Source organism: Trichechus manatus, unplaced genomic scaffold (assembly GCF_000243295.1).
Source record: "Trichechus manatus latirostris isolate Lorelei unplaced genomic scaffold, TriManLat1.0 scaffold00096, whole genome shotgun sequence".
Classification (NCBI taxonomy): Eukaryota; Metazoa; Chordata; class Mammalia; order Sirenia; family Trichechidae; genus Trichechus; species Trichechus manatus.
In genome coordinates, this window is record NW_004444032.1 from 7,797,850 (window position 1) to 7,813,615 (window position 15,766).

Below are 15,766 nucleotides of genomic sequence, written 5' to 3' on the forward strand. Positions count from 1 at the left end.
AACCCAATCATTTTGAGTTTCTCTTACCAGACAATGGATAAAGTCCTAGCTCATTAATGTAGCATACAAGGCCTCTCAGAATCTGACCCCGGTTTTCTTCCAGCCTCATTTCACCACTTCCTCCCCTTACTTAATTGAGACCTTACTAGAGAAAGGTCATGGGCTCACAAGTGTGTTCTAATGGTCCAGACCTCTCCTTTTCAAACAAATACTTCTATGCCCGGGATGCAAGGCATAGATGGATTTCCAGACCTCCTTCCTATGTATGGAGCCCTGGTGGCACAATGGTTAAGAGCTCTGTTGCTAACCAAAAGGTTGGCAGTTTGAATCCACCAGCCCCTCACTGGAAACCCTATGAGGCAATTCTACTCTATCCTATAGGGTCACTAAGTGTTGGAATAGACTCTTTGGCAACGGGTTTGGTTTTTTGTTTTTTTTTTTCCACCTTTGTATATGCTATAGGCTTAGGGCAGTGGGTGAAAGGATCTCTAAGTCACAATTAACAGAAGTGTGAATTAGTGCAACCACTTTGTAAAATTTTTCAGTGGCTACTACTGCAATATCTACTGAAGCAGAACGTAAGTACATAACCAAGTATATAGCGCTCAGAATTGTGTGCATATATTCACAAAAAAGAACAAGAATGTTTCTAGCAGCACTTGTCACACAAGCCAAAAACTGGAAACAACACAAATATCTATGAACAGTGTATTGGGCGATGTCAAGTCGATTCCAACTCATAGCAACCCTATAGGACAGAGTAGTTCTATAGGATTTCCAAGGCTGTAATCTTTATGGGAGCAGATCACCAGGTCCTTTATTCCTGTGGAGCTGCAACTGACCTTTGGCTGGGTTAGTAGCCAAGCGCTAAACCATTGCACTACCAGTGCTCCTTCTATGAATAGTAGGATGAATAAATAAATGATGGTAAATTCCGGCGATAGAATACTATACAGCAATTAATGAATGATTGCTATATGCAACATCATGGATGTATCTCACAGTTATAATGTGGAGTAAAAGCCAGACACAAAAGAGAAAACAAAAAGAATCTTGTTTGATTTAATGTACAGAACGTTCGAAAAAACAGGTGTTAGAAATCAGGACATGATTACCCTTGAGGGCAACTACTGGAAGGGAACATGGGAAAGGCTTCTATGGGGCTGGTTATGTTCTGCTTGTTCATTGGGATCCTGGCTACACTGGTGTGCTTATTTTCTGAAAATTCTTCAAGCAATACACTATGGTTTCTATCCTTTTTTTATGTTTATTGTAGCACAATGGAATATTTGCATAACATAATAAGAAACCATTGCACAAAATAAGCTGGAAATATTTGGATAAGAATCACAAAATTTAACTAAGATATTTGAGTAACATGGTTTATTGCATTGATAAGTCTTTCCTTTACAAAAAGAAATTGCACACAGACAAATGGAAAATAGAGCTACAAATTGAGAAAAGTAATGACAAACTTGAAAAGTAGCATTTCTGTTATTATATTTTGTTCAGAAAGGGCACGTCAGAGGATTTTAAAAGGCAACTTAACATTTAATAAAAACTATGTGCAAATATTTCCAAATAAATGTACATGAGTTTTTTCATTTGTCATTGAAATTCATATACAATACTGGACTCTTATTCCTTAGGTTAAAAACATAACAAAAGACACTTTTAATCTCAAGTAAAATCTCCGTTGACAATCCAGAATTAAAAGTATGCTTACTATTCACAAAATGCACAAATGGACCCAAGATTTTACAAAACTCTGGCCTTATTGTAAAATGTAAGTTTGGTATTTGCTTCAAACAAGAAAGTAAGCAGTGCATTATTTCCTCTATCGAACAGAGGTATTCATCAATTTTCTGCAAGACTATTATATTCACTCTTTAGAGATATGATTTGTTGTCATTATAGGCAGGTATCACTATGAAAATGAGAGAACATTATAATCCTGGTTAAGCTGTGCCCAATGTGGGGAGTCAATGAAACAATATAAGCCCATGAGCATGAAAGAATATTATAATATCACAATCTATTACAACTCACTCAAATTCTAATGTTGAGTAGTGGATAGGGGTGGGGAGTGATGATGCTTTTAGTTAACCAATTTCACATAATCACTGATCATATTCTTTCAGAAGTAGATACGTTATTTTTGATGGTATTTCAGAAGAAAAACAGAAAACATTCTGCGTTTGGATAGCCAAGCATTTGGGAATTTCACACACCTATGCCAAAGGAACAATATCATTCTCAATCAAGTTAAGCAAGATATTGTCTCAACTGGGGACCAGAGCATTTATTTTTCTCTAGAAATGAAGTATAACTTCATTCACTCCAATATGAAATATATGGGAATAGTCCACAGGACCAAAACCTATATAGTATATATAATACTTACAAAATTGTTGGCACTTAGAAAAGAGTAAGTAAAAATAAAAGTTATAAAAGAAAACTTTCTGGCTTAAAATATAGATTTTTAAAATTTACATATTTTCAATGTGCATTTTCCAAACCCACTTTTTTCATTTGATATAGTTCATTTAGAATGTTTCACCTTAAAAAGTAGTTTTAAACATAGATTACTATAAACAGTTCCCGTTTTGGATATATTTTTTGAAAGGTGGAGATAATTCAGTTAAAGATTACTTAATTTACATATTACTAAAATTGTAGAGAAAAATATAACCTCATTTTAATCACTACAGTCTTATAAACATTTATATCATATTATTTTTTTTCACATAACACAGTTTTAGTGTTAGATTTGAAATAGACTATACCTATATAGACAGGAACCCTAGTGGGCAGTGGTTAAAGCTCTTGACTGCTAACCGAAGGTCAGAGGTTTGACTCCACCAGCCGCTCCATGGGAGAAAGATGTGGCTGTCTGCTTCGTTAAAGATCTACAGCCTTGGAAACCCTGTGAGGCAGCTCTACGCTGTCCTACAGGGTCAGAATCAACTTGGCGGCAGTGGATTTTTATGCCTACTTATACCTTCATGCAATGATCATTTCTATAGACTAAAATTAAAATTGCATTAAGCTAGAGAGAATGTCATATACTTTCTTTAAATTTAATTGTGATCTGTGATTATTATATTAAAAAATGATTTCTAGGAGCCAAAATATCTCCTTATCCTTTCACTTCTCTGAATCAATGTTTATAAAACATATCAGTCCAGTTCTGTACCTTTTAAGTGAACCATTTCATTGATTCTGAATTCTGGTTATATATCTGATCACATATAATAAAACTTCATTATTAAGAACTAGCCAAACATGCATATTTTTTAAAGTTTTGATTAATTGGCCAAAAAGTGATTTTGAAGGCTTTATGGACTGATGCATTTATAATTCAACATTCACTTAATGTGACCTTACACTGGGATTTTCCCTGCAGCTCACAGACATCAAGCTCAACCAGAAACAGATTTTTCCTGATATTAGTCATTCCTGACTCACTTGCCTGCAGAGGCGGCTGCATTAGCACTTCCTCCTTGGATGAATTCAACTAAATAAGATACTCTGATACCCACAGATCTGTCAGGGGGGATCGGCAGCATATTATAACATCAGCAGATCCTGCACATTGCTACATCACCTTATAATTCTCCTCAACCATTTTGCCCTTTTTAAAATACAGCATAGAAACAAGTTTAGTGCTCTTCTTTCGATGGCTAAGAGAGGGGGAAAAAAAAAAAAAAACATGCAAAGACTTTAAAAATCTAATGGAAAAAGAACAAGTGTTTCAAGTCCAAAGAAATAGTCAATGCAGAAAATGTTTGCATAGAATGACATAGGTGGGGAAATTTCATTTCACAGTCCTTGCTCATAGCGACCTCCTTGAGCACTCTCTCTCAGGAAGCAAGTCTCCGCATAGCCTGTAGAAGCAAACAGGAAACAAGATGTTGATACACCTGAATTCTCCTTAAGTCTGCATTATCTTTTTTACAAATATGTTTTTACAGCATTGGTTCCTTTCGTTTACTCATCTTAGGTGTATCTCATCACAATACAAGTAAAACTTAATTTTGTACCTTGTCATACTTTAACTGCAGTTATTTAAAAGCAATAATTACAATTTATTGAGTACGTACTATATATGAGATGCTGTTCTCATTACTTTACGTGCATCCTTTAATTTTCACAATGCCGTGAGGTATTATTATTATTTATTTTACATGGAGAATCTGAAATGAAGTCAGGGTAAGTAATTTGCCCTGGGCTTCACAGCCAGTAAGTGGCAGAATCCAGGTCTGTGGGAATCTAGAGCCCATGCCCTTATTAAAACCAGTCTGAAAACTGCCTCCCTATCTACAAGAGCTCTACATGAACCCTTTTATATGGCAGTCAATAAATACTCCTATAATGTGGCAATTTCCTAAGTTCCAATTTTGATAAATGAGTTTTAACTCCCACTAAGTCAGTCCTATATCCAGATAGTCATTAACTACTAAAGCTGGAAGGACTTTTCTCAGCTCCTTAAGAATGACTTTCCTGGGTTCACTAAGCTAAGATGCAGGTCGACTTTCACTCCAGCAATTTATTTCCTCTATAAAAATATTCCCTGCCTGCCACTACTACTGTCTGGTTTTTCTATAGGGCTTTAAAAGTTATTCTTTTCAACATTTTTATCAGGACCTGGAGAAAGGCAGAGAAGACAGGCTTATCAGATTTGCAGATGACACCAGTGGGGGCGGATAGCTAATATGCTAGATGACAGATTCAGAATTCAAAATTGTCAATAAACTGGAACCACGAGATGCAATCTAGCAGAAATATATGTAGTCCTGCATATAGGGTCAAAAACCAATCACATAAATATAAATGCGGGGGGAGGTGAGATGAGAAGGCAGAAAGAGATAGGAGCTGGTCAAATGGACACGGGAAATCCAGGGTGGAAAGGAAGTGTGTGCTGTCACATTATAGGGAGAGCAACTAGGGTCATATAACAATGTGTGTATAAATTTTCGTATGAGAAACTAACTTGAACTGTAAACTTTCACTTAAAGCATGATAAAAAATAAAATAAATGGGGATCCCAGTGGGACCACAGTTTGTGTGAAAATGCTCAAGTCTTTAGTTGACCCTGCTCTACCAAAGCCAACACTTTGATGTAGCTATTATGAAAACAAACACATTTTTAAGTTGCAGTAAAAGCATCTTGATGAGATCAAGGTAGGTCGTAGTTGTATAATCTCATGCTGGCCTGATCACATCTGGAGTGCCCCCTTCTTGGCCAGAAAAGCACTGACAAATTTCACGTCTGTGAGGAATAATAGAGGGAACAGGAGGAGTCTCACCTAGAGGACAGTTTGGTGGAGATAAGACAGCTATTCCCACAAGTTTAAAGAGCTGTTCAGTGAGAGAGTTTGTTTTGCTAGAGAAGGCAGATCTCAGTCCACTAAGTGGCTATTACCAGTTGCTGTCGAGTTGATTCCAACTCATGATGCCCCTATGGTGTCAGGGTAGAACTGTGCTCCATAGGGTTTTCAATAGCTGATTTTTAAGAAGTAGATCTCCAGGCCTTTCTTCCCAGGCACCTCTGGGTAGACTCAAACTTCCAGCCTTTTGGTTGGCAGCCCAGGGTGTTAACAGTTTGCACCAACCAGGGACTACAAGGTGGCTATTACAAGAGAGGCCGAATTGAGTTTTGTAAGTATAACTAACATTCAGAGACTTCCAACAGTATAACAAGCTGCCTTGAAAAGTTACCAGCTGCCAATGTCTGGAAATGCTCATACTGAAGCTGAATGAACATCCATTAGGAATGGTGTAGAAGGGATCCTGGCATGGGCTAGGATGTTGGATGACCTGATCTCTAAGAAATCTTCCAATTTTAAAATTCTGTGATCTTATGATTCTAATGATATGACATTCTAGAAAAGGCAAAGCTACAGAGACAGTAAAAAGATCAGTGACTGCCAGGGGCTCAGGGGACGGGAGGGAGGGATGAATAAGTGGAGCACAGGGGCAGTGTAACTATTCCTCATGATACAGTAATGGTGGACACATGATATTATGCATTTATCAAAACCCATAGAACTGAGCCTTAATGTAAACTATGGACTTTAGCTAATAATAATGTATCAGTATTGGTTTATTAATGTTAACAAACGTTTAACACACCAATACAAGGTGTTAAGATAGGAGAAACTGGGGAGGTGGGGAGGAGGGAGAAGAGAACTCTGTACTTTGTGCTCAATTTTTCTGTAAACCTAACACTGTTCTGAAAATAAAGTATATTATTTTTTAAAAACTCTATGATCTTCCTTTGTTGGTCCTATTTAACTCAGTGGTGAAGCTATAAATTTTACTCAGATGCTACTTTAAGTTTCAGTCAAGTTTCCTAGGAATAGTCTGATGCCAGAAGAACATCAGAAGTGCATAGAATGAGTCTCCAGTGGAAGGATTATCTTTTTTAGCCATTATCACGCAGATGAAGGAAGGTCATGTGACTCCTGTTCCTCACTCAGTACTCCTGAAGCATATGAAAAACCTGGGTTAGAAATTTTCTCTGTTCACCTTTCCCCTAACCACCTAGCCGTACATCTCTGGAAGAAACAGAAAGTAGAGGCTTAGATATTAAATCAGGACCAATGTGTTGGCTGCTGCCAGTCACTGAAGGGGCCTATACGCCAGGGTCAAATGTCTTCAAGGGAGAATTTTTGTTTACCACTTTCCCCATCTATGAAGCCATTCTTTTGGTATTTTCCTTAAATTATTTTCCCTGAACAGTTCTTAATCAGACAAGTTTACCGTTTGTATTACCCTATTTATTCAAGATTTAATCTCAAATTATTTTCTTAGAAAGAAAGTAATGATCATACCTCATCCTGGACATCAAGTTCTTGTTCAATCAGCTCTGCTTCCATTAATTCAAGAGGATCTTTAGAATCTTGGATGAGGGTGATCTTGACAAAGAGAACACAGAGAGTATTTATTGGAAATATAATAGCATTAACCCACCTGATACTCCACTGAAAATGACTGGAAGCTTTGTTAGTGGCTCTCATCTGGAATCTACATACTTCAGAATCCCCTTCAGCTCTCTTGTTCTTTGAATTTTCCCTATTCCATTTTTTTTTTTTTTTTTTTTCAGTTCAAGTGTGAACGGGTAGAGTTCACCATTGTCTAAACTCCTTTCTGGCTCTCTTTCCCTACCTCTGAATTGTGTGCCTCTTAACAAGTCATTCCCCTCTGCCTAAATGATTCAGCAGTCAATAGTGCTTCTCCTTCAATGGCTAAGCTAAGAGCACTTAGTACAGCATTGAACATGCAATGAATGCACAGTGAAGGGCTTGTGGCTGATGACAACAAACAGTCCCAAGTTGAACCTGGTGGAAATTAATTTCACTGGAGATGAAACCAATGCCTATAGGCCAAGGTGGTTGTTCAGGAAATTTCTGCTTTTTAGGAGTAGTATGTAATTTAATCTTCTACACAGTGGAAACCAGCAACTACCTGGTCTCATGCTTGGTCTCATGCTTGAAGAAGGACATTACCAAAGCAACTACAAATGTATATCAAGGCAAGACTGATATTTTGAAGTGCAATTTAGCTGCATTTATCTTACAGATAACTCAATTCTCTTTGCTAGTGTGGAAATGAATGAGTATTAAGCAGGAAAGTTAGAATCTAGCGGTAACTACAAGTTAGGGTGGTCCTGGGATAGTCCTGGCAATAGTAAAATAAAGGGGTAGGGTGAGGGTCATATCTACAATATCCACAATACACAAGTTATCTTTCCTGAAAAAAAGGAAAGTACCACAGGTAGAGATTTGTCATCATTTACCACACATCTACCATGCATAAGGCTTTGTTCTAAACACCAAGTACTCAGAAGTATAAGGTTTCTGACCTGACAGGTCGCCACTAGTGTTCAACCCAATATCTGGTGAGCCACTTGGTATATTAATGCAAGCACTCAGTTTTACTCAGTCTAATGTTTGTTCAGGGTCAAAAAATCCATTAGCCATTCACAGTGCCTCCCTGATTGCAAACAAGATGTAATTTAACCCGGTGGGTACACTCTTTGTTAGTGGTTTTTGTGGCATTCATGGCCTGAGATCTTGGATTAGAACAGGGATGTAAACAAATACCAAAACACCTATTTTCATGTTAAGAAACAACTTGACACATTGATTCTATTTTACTTTTCTATTTTACTTGGATCTTTTTCAGCTACTTTATATGATCCTGCTTTGTTGTTGTTATCACCTATGGGTTAGAAAATTTGAAAGGTTTATGAGTATTCAAAGGTGGATTTAACATCAAATTTGAGCAGCTTGCATGTAGCTTTTTTCTTTTTCATTCCTTTGTGATTTGTGGCTTTACTACTTTTCTTTTTCCCTCTTTTGTATGTAAGATCCCCTCTGTGGTACTTAGGGCTAGCATTTTCCCCAGAAGCATTAAAGCATTAAGCAGAACAATCTCTTCACTCAAAATAGCTGAAAAGAATAATGTACTATTGTTTTCTAAATTAGTTTTACTTCAAACGTTAATTTCTGATCTACAATAAGGATCTACTTACCCTCATTTTGGAAAAAAAGGAAGCAATTTACAATATGATGCACTGTCACTGGAGTCACTTTTTTTTTTTTTAATTGTGCTTTAAGTGAAAGTTTACAATTCAAGTTAGTCTCTCATACAAAAAGTTATACACACTTTGTTATGTGACCCTACTTGCTCTCCCTATACTGTGACAGCACACTCCTCCTTTCCACCCCAGATTTCCCATGTCCATTCAACCAGCGCCTGTCCTGTTCTGCCTTCTCATCCCCCCTCTGGACAGGAGCTGCCCACTTAGTCTCATGTATCTACTTGAGCTAAGAAGCACACTCTTCACGAGTATCATTTTGTCCCATTGTCCAGTCTAATCTTTGTCTGAAGAGTTGGCCTCAGGAATGGTTTTAGTTTAGAGAGTTCAGGGCCATGTCTTCCGGGGTCCCTCCAGTTGGAGTCACTATTATTATTGTTATTATATTTTACAAAGTATTTATTTTTGTTACCCAAATTTACTGTAAAAGGATCCATGAGAAATGAGGTTCTTGTACCAGGCGTACCAGTAGGCCCAGACCAATGAATCAGACCAAATACTCTTTTGGGTATTTGATGGGATAGCTCACAAAATAAGGAGGCTTACTAGTGGCGCAGTGGTTAAGAGTTATGGCTGTTAACCAAAAGGTCGGCAGTTCAAATCCACTGGCCATTCCTTGGAAACCCTATGGGGCAGTTCTCTTCTGTCCTGTAGGGTTGCTATGAGTCAGAATCGACTCAATGGCAACAGGTTTGGGTTTGTTTGTTTATTAGAAAATGAAGTCTGTTCCATTTTGTGGGGAAAAATTAACCCTGCGCTTATTCATGGACTTTATTTATTTATTTATTTTTCCTATTTCAAAGATCACTTAATTGGCCTACTGGATCCTATTTAAAGACATTTATAATTCAAGAGTTTCCCAGACTGCTGAGAATTTAAGCTGTCATTTCTGTACACAAATCAAGGAAGACCCAAGATTCAGTGCTGTATTATGAAAAGGCATTACAGCTAATGCCAACTTTTATTAATAAAGCTACATATTGTAGAACTATTATGTACTAAGTACTAACAGGTCTTTTCCTATAAACTATCTTATTTAGTCCTCACATCTATCCAGCAAGATAAATGTTTTTACTCCTATTTTACTGATGAGAAAACTGAGGCTCTAAGAAGTAAAGCAGATGTCCTAGAATCTCATAGCTAGGCTGGGATTTAAACCTAGGTTTGTGTAATTTTGCCATCATGATAGTTTAGGAAAGACAGATATGTATAAAGGTTAAATGTTTACCGTTTCTAAAATGGAATCTTCTTGGGATTTAACCTGGCTCCGAAGATAGAGTACAGCATCATGGACAGTTAAAAAGAAAATGTCCTTTCTAATGTTATCATCAAAGAAACCACATCGCTCCAGCTTTTCTATCACATGGTCTTCAAAAGAAAGAGACATATAATGTTTAGTTAGTTTCTAGGAAACATATTTTTCTAACATCAACCAATACTATGTTTTTGTAGCTCCTCCTTTTAATTTTTTTTTTATTATTATTATTTCTAAAACGTGTCCCTGCTCTAACCTGACAGTTTCTTTTCCAGAAGCACAAAGAATGATTATACCATAACTGGCTGGAGTGGACAGTCTTGGTATCCTATCATGTTGCTGGGCCAGCTGCACCATCCTCTGCCCGCTGTGAGCCTGGCTGCTAGTGGCTCACAGCTGTACCCTCTTCTGGAGAATTTTCCTAGGCCTACTGGGGAGCTGCCTCACCTGAAAAGGCCTGGAGGTTACAACCCCATGTATGAGTAGCCTGCAGCCAGTGACTGACAGGAGGGTACAAAGGCATCAAGAAGAGAAACCCCTCTGGTGTTCTTTCTGCTGTGGGGTTCCCCATGAAATGAGGCTGAGGCTAGACTTCTGAAACCATGCGTTTGCCCAGCTTCTTCCCCTGCCCTATCCCACTCCCCTCCCTCCCTTGTATTTTTCTCCAGAGAGCACTCTCTCAATAAATCCCCATCTCAGCATCTGCTTTTACACACTGGTATTTTCCTACACACATACACTCATACACAGACAGACACATAGACTCACACCCTTGAGGATCCTCTTGTTCTAAGGATCTAAGTCATCTTCAGCTCTGCTCTCCCCATGATAAGATTTCCCCATTGATCCTGCACAGCTGTCAGAACATAGATTTCCATGCATTACCAGCTCTATGGCACAAATTGGAAGTAAGGTCTTCCTAGGTTAGAAAAGGCCCTCAGATATCATGTGCCCCCATTCCAAGGGAGGGAAAAGGGCTTAGGGAAAATCTTTAGACAAATATGTTCATACATGCATTTACCTTGAAGCGATGAGAAGTACACATTCACATCAATTCTTTGGAATTCTTTGACAATCTTAAAAAAAGGGAAGAATTTGTAACAGTGAGTAATTTCATTTGCCCATAATTCAGTAGCACTCGATTACTTGCTCAGGAGAAACTTCAGTACTTCCATGGTTAATCAAGACTTTGAGGAAAGTTCATTATCGGAGGATAGTTTGTTATCAGAAGGCAGTTCATTATTGAAAACATAGAGGTTTTCAACCTATAATGATGGTATGATTAGGGATGAAATAATAGTTATCTCAAGAGGAGGCAATACCTATAGCACAGTACCCTATAGGACAAAGATGCTCAGTAAATATTTGTAGAAGGAAGGATAGAAGGACAGGAGGCTTCCTAAGATATCCCCTGCTGATTGGAGAAAAGAGCATGAGTTTATAGCTTTGAGGGGAAGAGACATGAGGTATATGTGTGGCCACCAGGTTCAGAATGTAAAAACTGACCTAAAAACCAAGGTGTCTGTAATTCGAATGTATCAATGTCAATATCCTGATTGTGACTTTGTTTTACATTTCTGCAAGATGCTACCACTGCGAGAAACGGGGTAAAGCGCACATGGGACCTCTTTGTATTATTTCAACTACAACTATTTCAAAATAAGAAGTTTAATTAAAAAAAAATTAAGACACAAGAGCTATGGGCAATAATATAATTGAAATAGAAACTTCTGGGGTGGGGGAGAAACAAGGCCTCCACTCTAATGTAAAGTTTGGAGTTTTCTTTAGTTGTATAAGGGTCATTCTAGCATTTGATAGCAATTATTTTGCAAAGTGTGGAAAACACTATGACATTAAATGTATCAAGACTCTCCCCAAAAGTAATTCATTAAACCATTTGGTGCAGCAGATAAGAGCTTGGCTGCTAACCAAAAGGTCGGCAGTTCGAATCCACCAGCCATTCCTTGGAAACACTATGGGGGCAGTTCTACTCTGTCCTATAGGGTCACTATGAGTCAGAATCAACTCAACAGCAATGGGATCAACAATGGGTCTGAGCCAATGCATAGAGGAAATGCACAAGAAAGAACAAGAGTGTGTTCTCAAATGAGATAATAATAGGTCTGCTAAGAGAACTGGAACAGAACCAGACAGCCTATTCTCCCACCCTTTCACCAAATGCAATCACTCCTTTACCTTACCTGCCTAGTACCCACACCCTAGAATCATTTCCTACTCTTGAAGAGAGTAGGCAAGAGGCCCCCTGCTAAGCTAAACATCAGTTGGGTGTTAGTTTCATATTACACATGATTGTTGGTGCATTGGACCTGCTTACTTTTCTGCCTTACTTTTCTTGATACTAAGTGAAGCTTAGGAGTCTCTGGATGGTGCAAACACTTAACACACTCAGCTACTAACTGCAAGGTTGGAGGTTCAGGTCCACGCAGAGGTGTCTCAGAAGAAAGGACTAGTGGTCTACTTATGAAAAACCAGCCATTGAAAACCCTGTGAAGCACAGTTCTATTCTGACACACATGAGGTTGTCATGAGTAGGAATTGATTCTACAGCAACTGTTTTGTTTTTTAACTGAACCTTTACCTAAGCGTGACACTTCTGGTGACACTCTACTTAGTCTGCTTTGGAGTACTTAATATATTATTATTGATAAGATTACTTACTATCTGCCTTTCCCTCTAGACTCCTTAGTCTCTTGAGGGTAGGGACTATGGCTACTTCATCACTAAGTCTCCGTTGCCAGGCAGAGTGCTTACTACATATTAGACATTTCACATCTATTTGTTGAAAGAATTAATGAACAAGAGCTTGCATAACCGGATTTCTGATATCATGAATATCTGTATCCTACATGCCCCTCAACTCCTACTTTGACTTCCCAGCTTTTCGACTTGCTTTCTGCTCAAACGCTTGATAATGTCTGGCTTTCCCAGTCCTACCACGTACCTGGTACTCCTTATCCTGCTGCTGTTCACATAACAAAAAGAAACATAATACTTAACACAAACTTTTGCCCACTTTTCCCTCTTTTCATACTCTATTTTCTATATACTCACAGAAAAGAAAAAAAACTATAATGTTAATATTTGCTGAGGAGTGACTATATGCCAGATACTTTACTAAACTCTTTATATCTATTAGCTTATTTAATCTTTTTAACAACCCTGTGAAGATACCATCACTACCCACATTTTTCAGATGAAGAAATTGGGGTACACACAGATTAAATGACTTGCCCACGATCACTCTGCTAGTAAGTGGCACAGCCAGAATTCAAACTACCCAGGTAGTATGGCTCCAGAACCCATGTTCTAAAATAGTACACTCTACTGCAAAAACATTCACCTAAAAAAATTACAGAGCCCATGCATTCACCTTTTTGTGCAACCCATATCATTTTACCATTGCCAAAGCTCCAAACCTATCACTTTAAAAACCAGAACCTTACCATTCTCAATGATCTCACACCAACAACATCCAAAAAAGACACAGCTCCACAATCAAGCACGAGGCTATGCATTGGCACTTTTGGAACATTCACTTTGACTGGAAGATCAGCGTTCCAATCCACTCGAATCTCTATTTCCTTGGTTGGGATATCAAGTTCTTCTGGATCTTCAATATCTTCATCAGGCTCAAAAGCATTGTTTGATGAGCCAGAATCACTTACAATGCCATTCTAAACAAGGAAAACACTGTCAACTTAATTACCAATGATATTTGGAATGTCTTTCAACAATTCATTTCAAGTGACTTTAAAAGTCCTACACACAGTTCCTTGATAAGCAAAACATCAGGGGATGAAGTCTCAAGAAATCAGGTTTTACCTCAGTTCAAACTTTGGTATTCTCTAGGAAGAAAAATGAAAGAACAGAGGAGCCAGAATTTCTGGAAGATTAATCAATTTAATTTAATTCCTGGAAGATTGTGGAACTTTCCCATGAGATACATTGGCTGGAGAGTCTGAACAAAAGGGAATAGTCCTAAAAGTTTATGAACTTACTGCCTTCTATTGTGAGTAATACTTAGGCATTGAGTTAGCACTTATTTCATTCCTTTCAATAAAAATAAAATTTAAAATTGACAACAGCAACTCAGAAGGTTAGATAGGAAGCTTAAAGGGCTATGAGTTTATGTTAATGGGGGAGGAACAATTTGGAAAAGGAGGGTGAGAATGCTTGCACAACTTGAAAAGTGTAATCAGTGTCAGAATTTGTACATGTAGAAACTGTTGAACTGGTGTATATTCTATTGTGTAGATTTTTAACAACTACAAAAATAAATTATTTAAAAATAAATAAATGTAAAAAGTAATGCGGATACTGCTTGTGATTAAAAAGAAAAATTATACTCTGTGTTTCCAGGGAGCTCTGCTGACTTCATTTTATTTCTTCCCATTCCCTCTTGCATACAAGAACAGCCCAGCTGTTCTCCATTATACGTATGTCACCTGCTCATGCACATCTGGCTACCAAAGGGGGTAGATCTAATTTTAGACCTTTTAACTGCTTTTATCAGAGAATAGAAAGACTTGAAGGAGAAAAAGAAAGACGTTGTCTCACCTTTGTCGCTCTTAATTGTCCTTTTTTGATGAGTTTCTGTATTTTCCTCAGTGCTTTGAGCCTCTTATTATACACCCGGATAGCATCAAATCCAACCTTTGGAAATAAATGTCCAGTTCCTTAAAATGTCTGGTTTCTAATACTCTTTAATGATGATTGTTATCTAGAAAGGTTATTTCTCAAAGGGTATTATTCCTTGAGATATTCTGCCAAAAAAGGAATTCTGAGGTCTGATGGAGCAGATCCCTCTCCACTACCAGGACAACCTACCCTACCCCATTCCCAGAGGTTCACGGAATACATTGGCATGTCAAAGGATCCAAGACAGTAAAAAACAAAACGAAACAGCAAAAAATAAACTCTGTCTCTTTAAGGTTGGGTTTTCCAAATTTCCTTGACATCACAGAGCCCTTTTGTTATTGCAAAATCTATAAACATTCCTCTTAAGCCAGTATACCTTGGAACTCACTTAGGAAAATACTGACCTAGAGGTAAACTCCAAGTTTGAAGTGGAGAGTAGCATTCAAGACCAGAATTTCTTGTTTACATAAACTAGTACCTTTTGCTGTTTATTCCAAATGGGCAACTCTCCCCTATATACATGTTCCTGCCTCCTCCTCTCAGCTCACACAGTTCTCCAACACCAAAAATAATCTCCTTCCTTCTACCCAACTGCCACCCAAAGCCTGATCAGTCCAGCTAACACGGATTTCTCTCTCTTATAAACTCTTAACGCCTATTCTACCAGTTGCCGTAAAGCCGATTCCAATTCATGACCACTCTGTGTGTCAGAGAAGAACTGTGCTCCCTAAGGTTTTCAATGGCTGATTTTTCAGACATAGATTGCCAGACATTTCTTCTGAGGTGCCACTGGATGAACTCGAACCACAAAACTTTTGGTTAGCAGCCAAGCCCATTAATCGTTTGTACCACATAGGGACTCCTAGTGTCTATACTACTGGTCTATAAATGAGCCAAAGATGGCCTCTGTGTATTGGCCACAGGTTGTTTACTTCTTATAGCAAGCTGAGGTCTGTTAGCCCTAAAAAGCCTGCCAGCACCAAACTCAAATCTGTACACATTCAATTTTTTCAAAAATAGCCCAAATAAGCAGATTTTTAGCCACTTAGAGCCTGCCTGCTTTATATACTATGTGAAACTGCACCGAACATCTGCTAGCCATAAATAAGATAAAACCTTGTAGTTATAAGGACCCCCAAGTTGCTGCTGTCCTTGGAGCTCTCTGACCCACGGACTCCCCATTTTGCTGCAGAAGGACATCACATAAGCACAAGTAAGCTCCTCCTCCCTTCTCTTCTTCTCCAGGG

At 38.2% G+C, this 15,766-nt stretch overlaps 1 protein-coding gene across 1 annotated transcript in view; it reads right to left on the bottom strand.

The window, feature by feature from the left end:
• Positions 1-3,863: 3,863 nt before the first annotated feature.
• The window catches only part of SLC26A4 (solute carrier family 26 member 4), a 53,356-nt gene continuing 41,453 nt past the window's right edge, over positions 3,864-15,766 (bottom strand). Inside the window, exons 15-20 of the mRNA XM_004382597.1 lie at positions 14,439-14,534; positions 13,325-13,555; positions 10,882-10,936; positions 9,834-9,973; positions 6,837-6,920; positions 3,864-3,887 (exon numbers count right to left, since the gene is read on the bottom strand). Coding sequence (XP_004382654.1) covers positions 3,864-3,887; positions 6,837-6,920; positions 9,834-9,973; positions 10,882-10,936; positions 13,325-13,555; positions 14,439-14,534 — 630 coding nt within the window. The remainder of the gene's footprint in view (positions 3,888-6,836; positions 6,921-9,833; positions 9,974-10,881; positions 10,937-13,324; positions 13,556-14,438; positions 14,535-15,766) is intronic.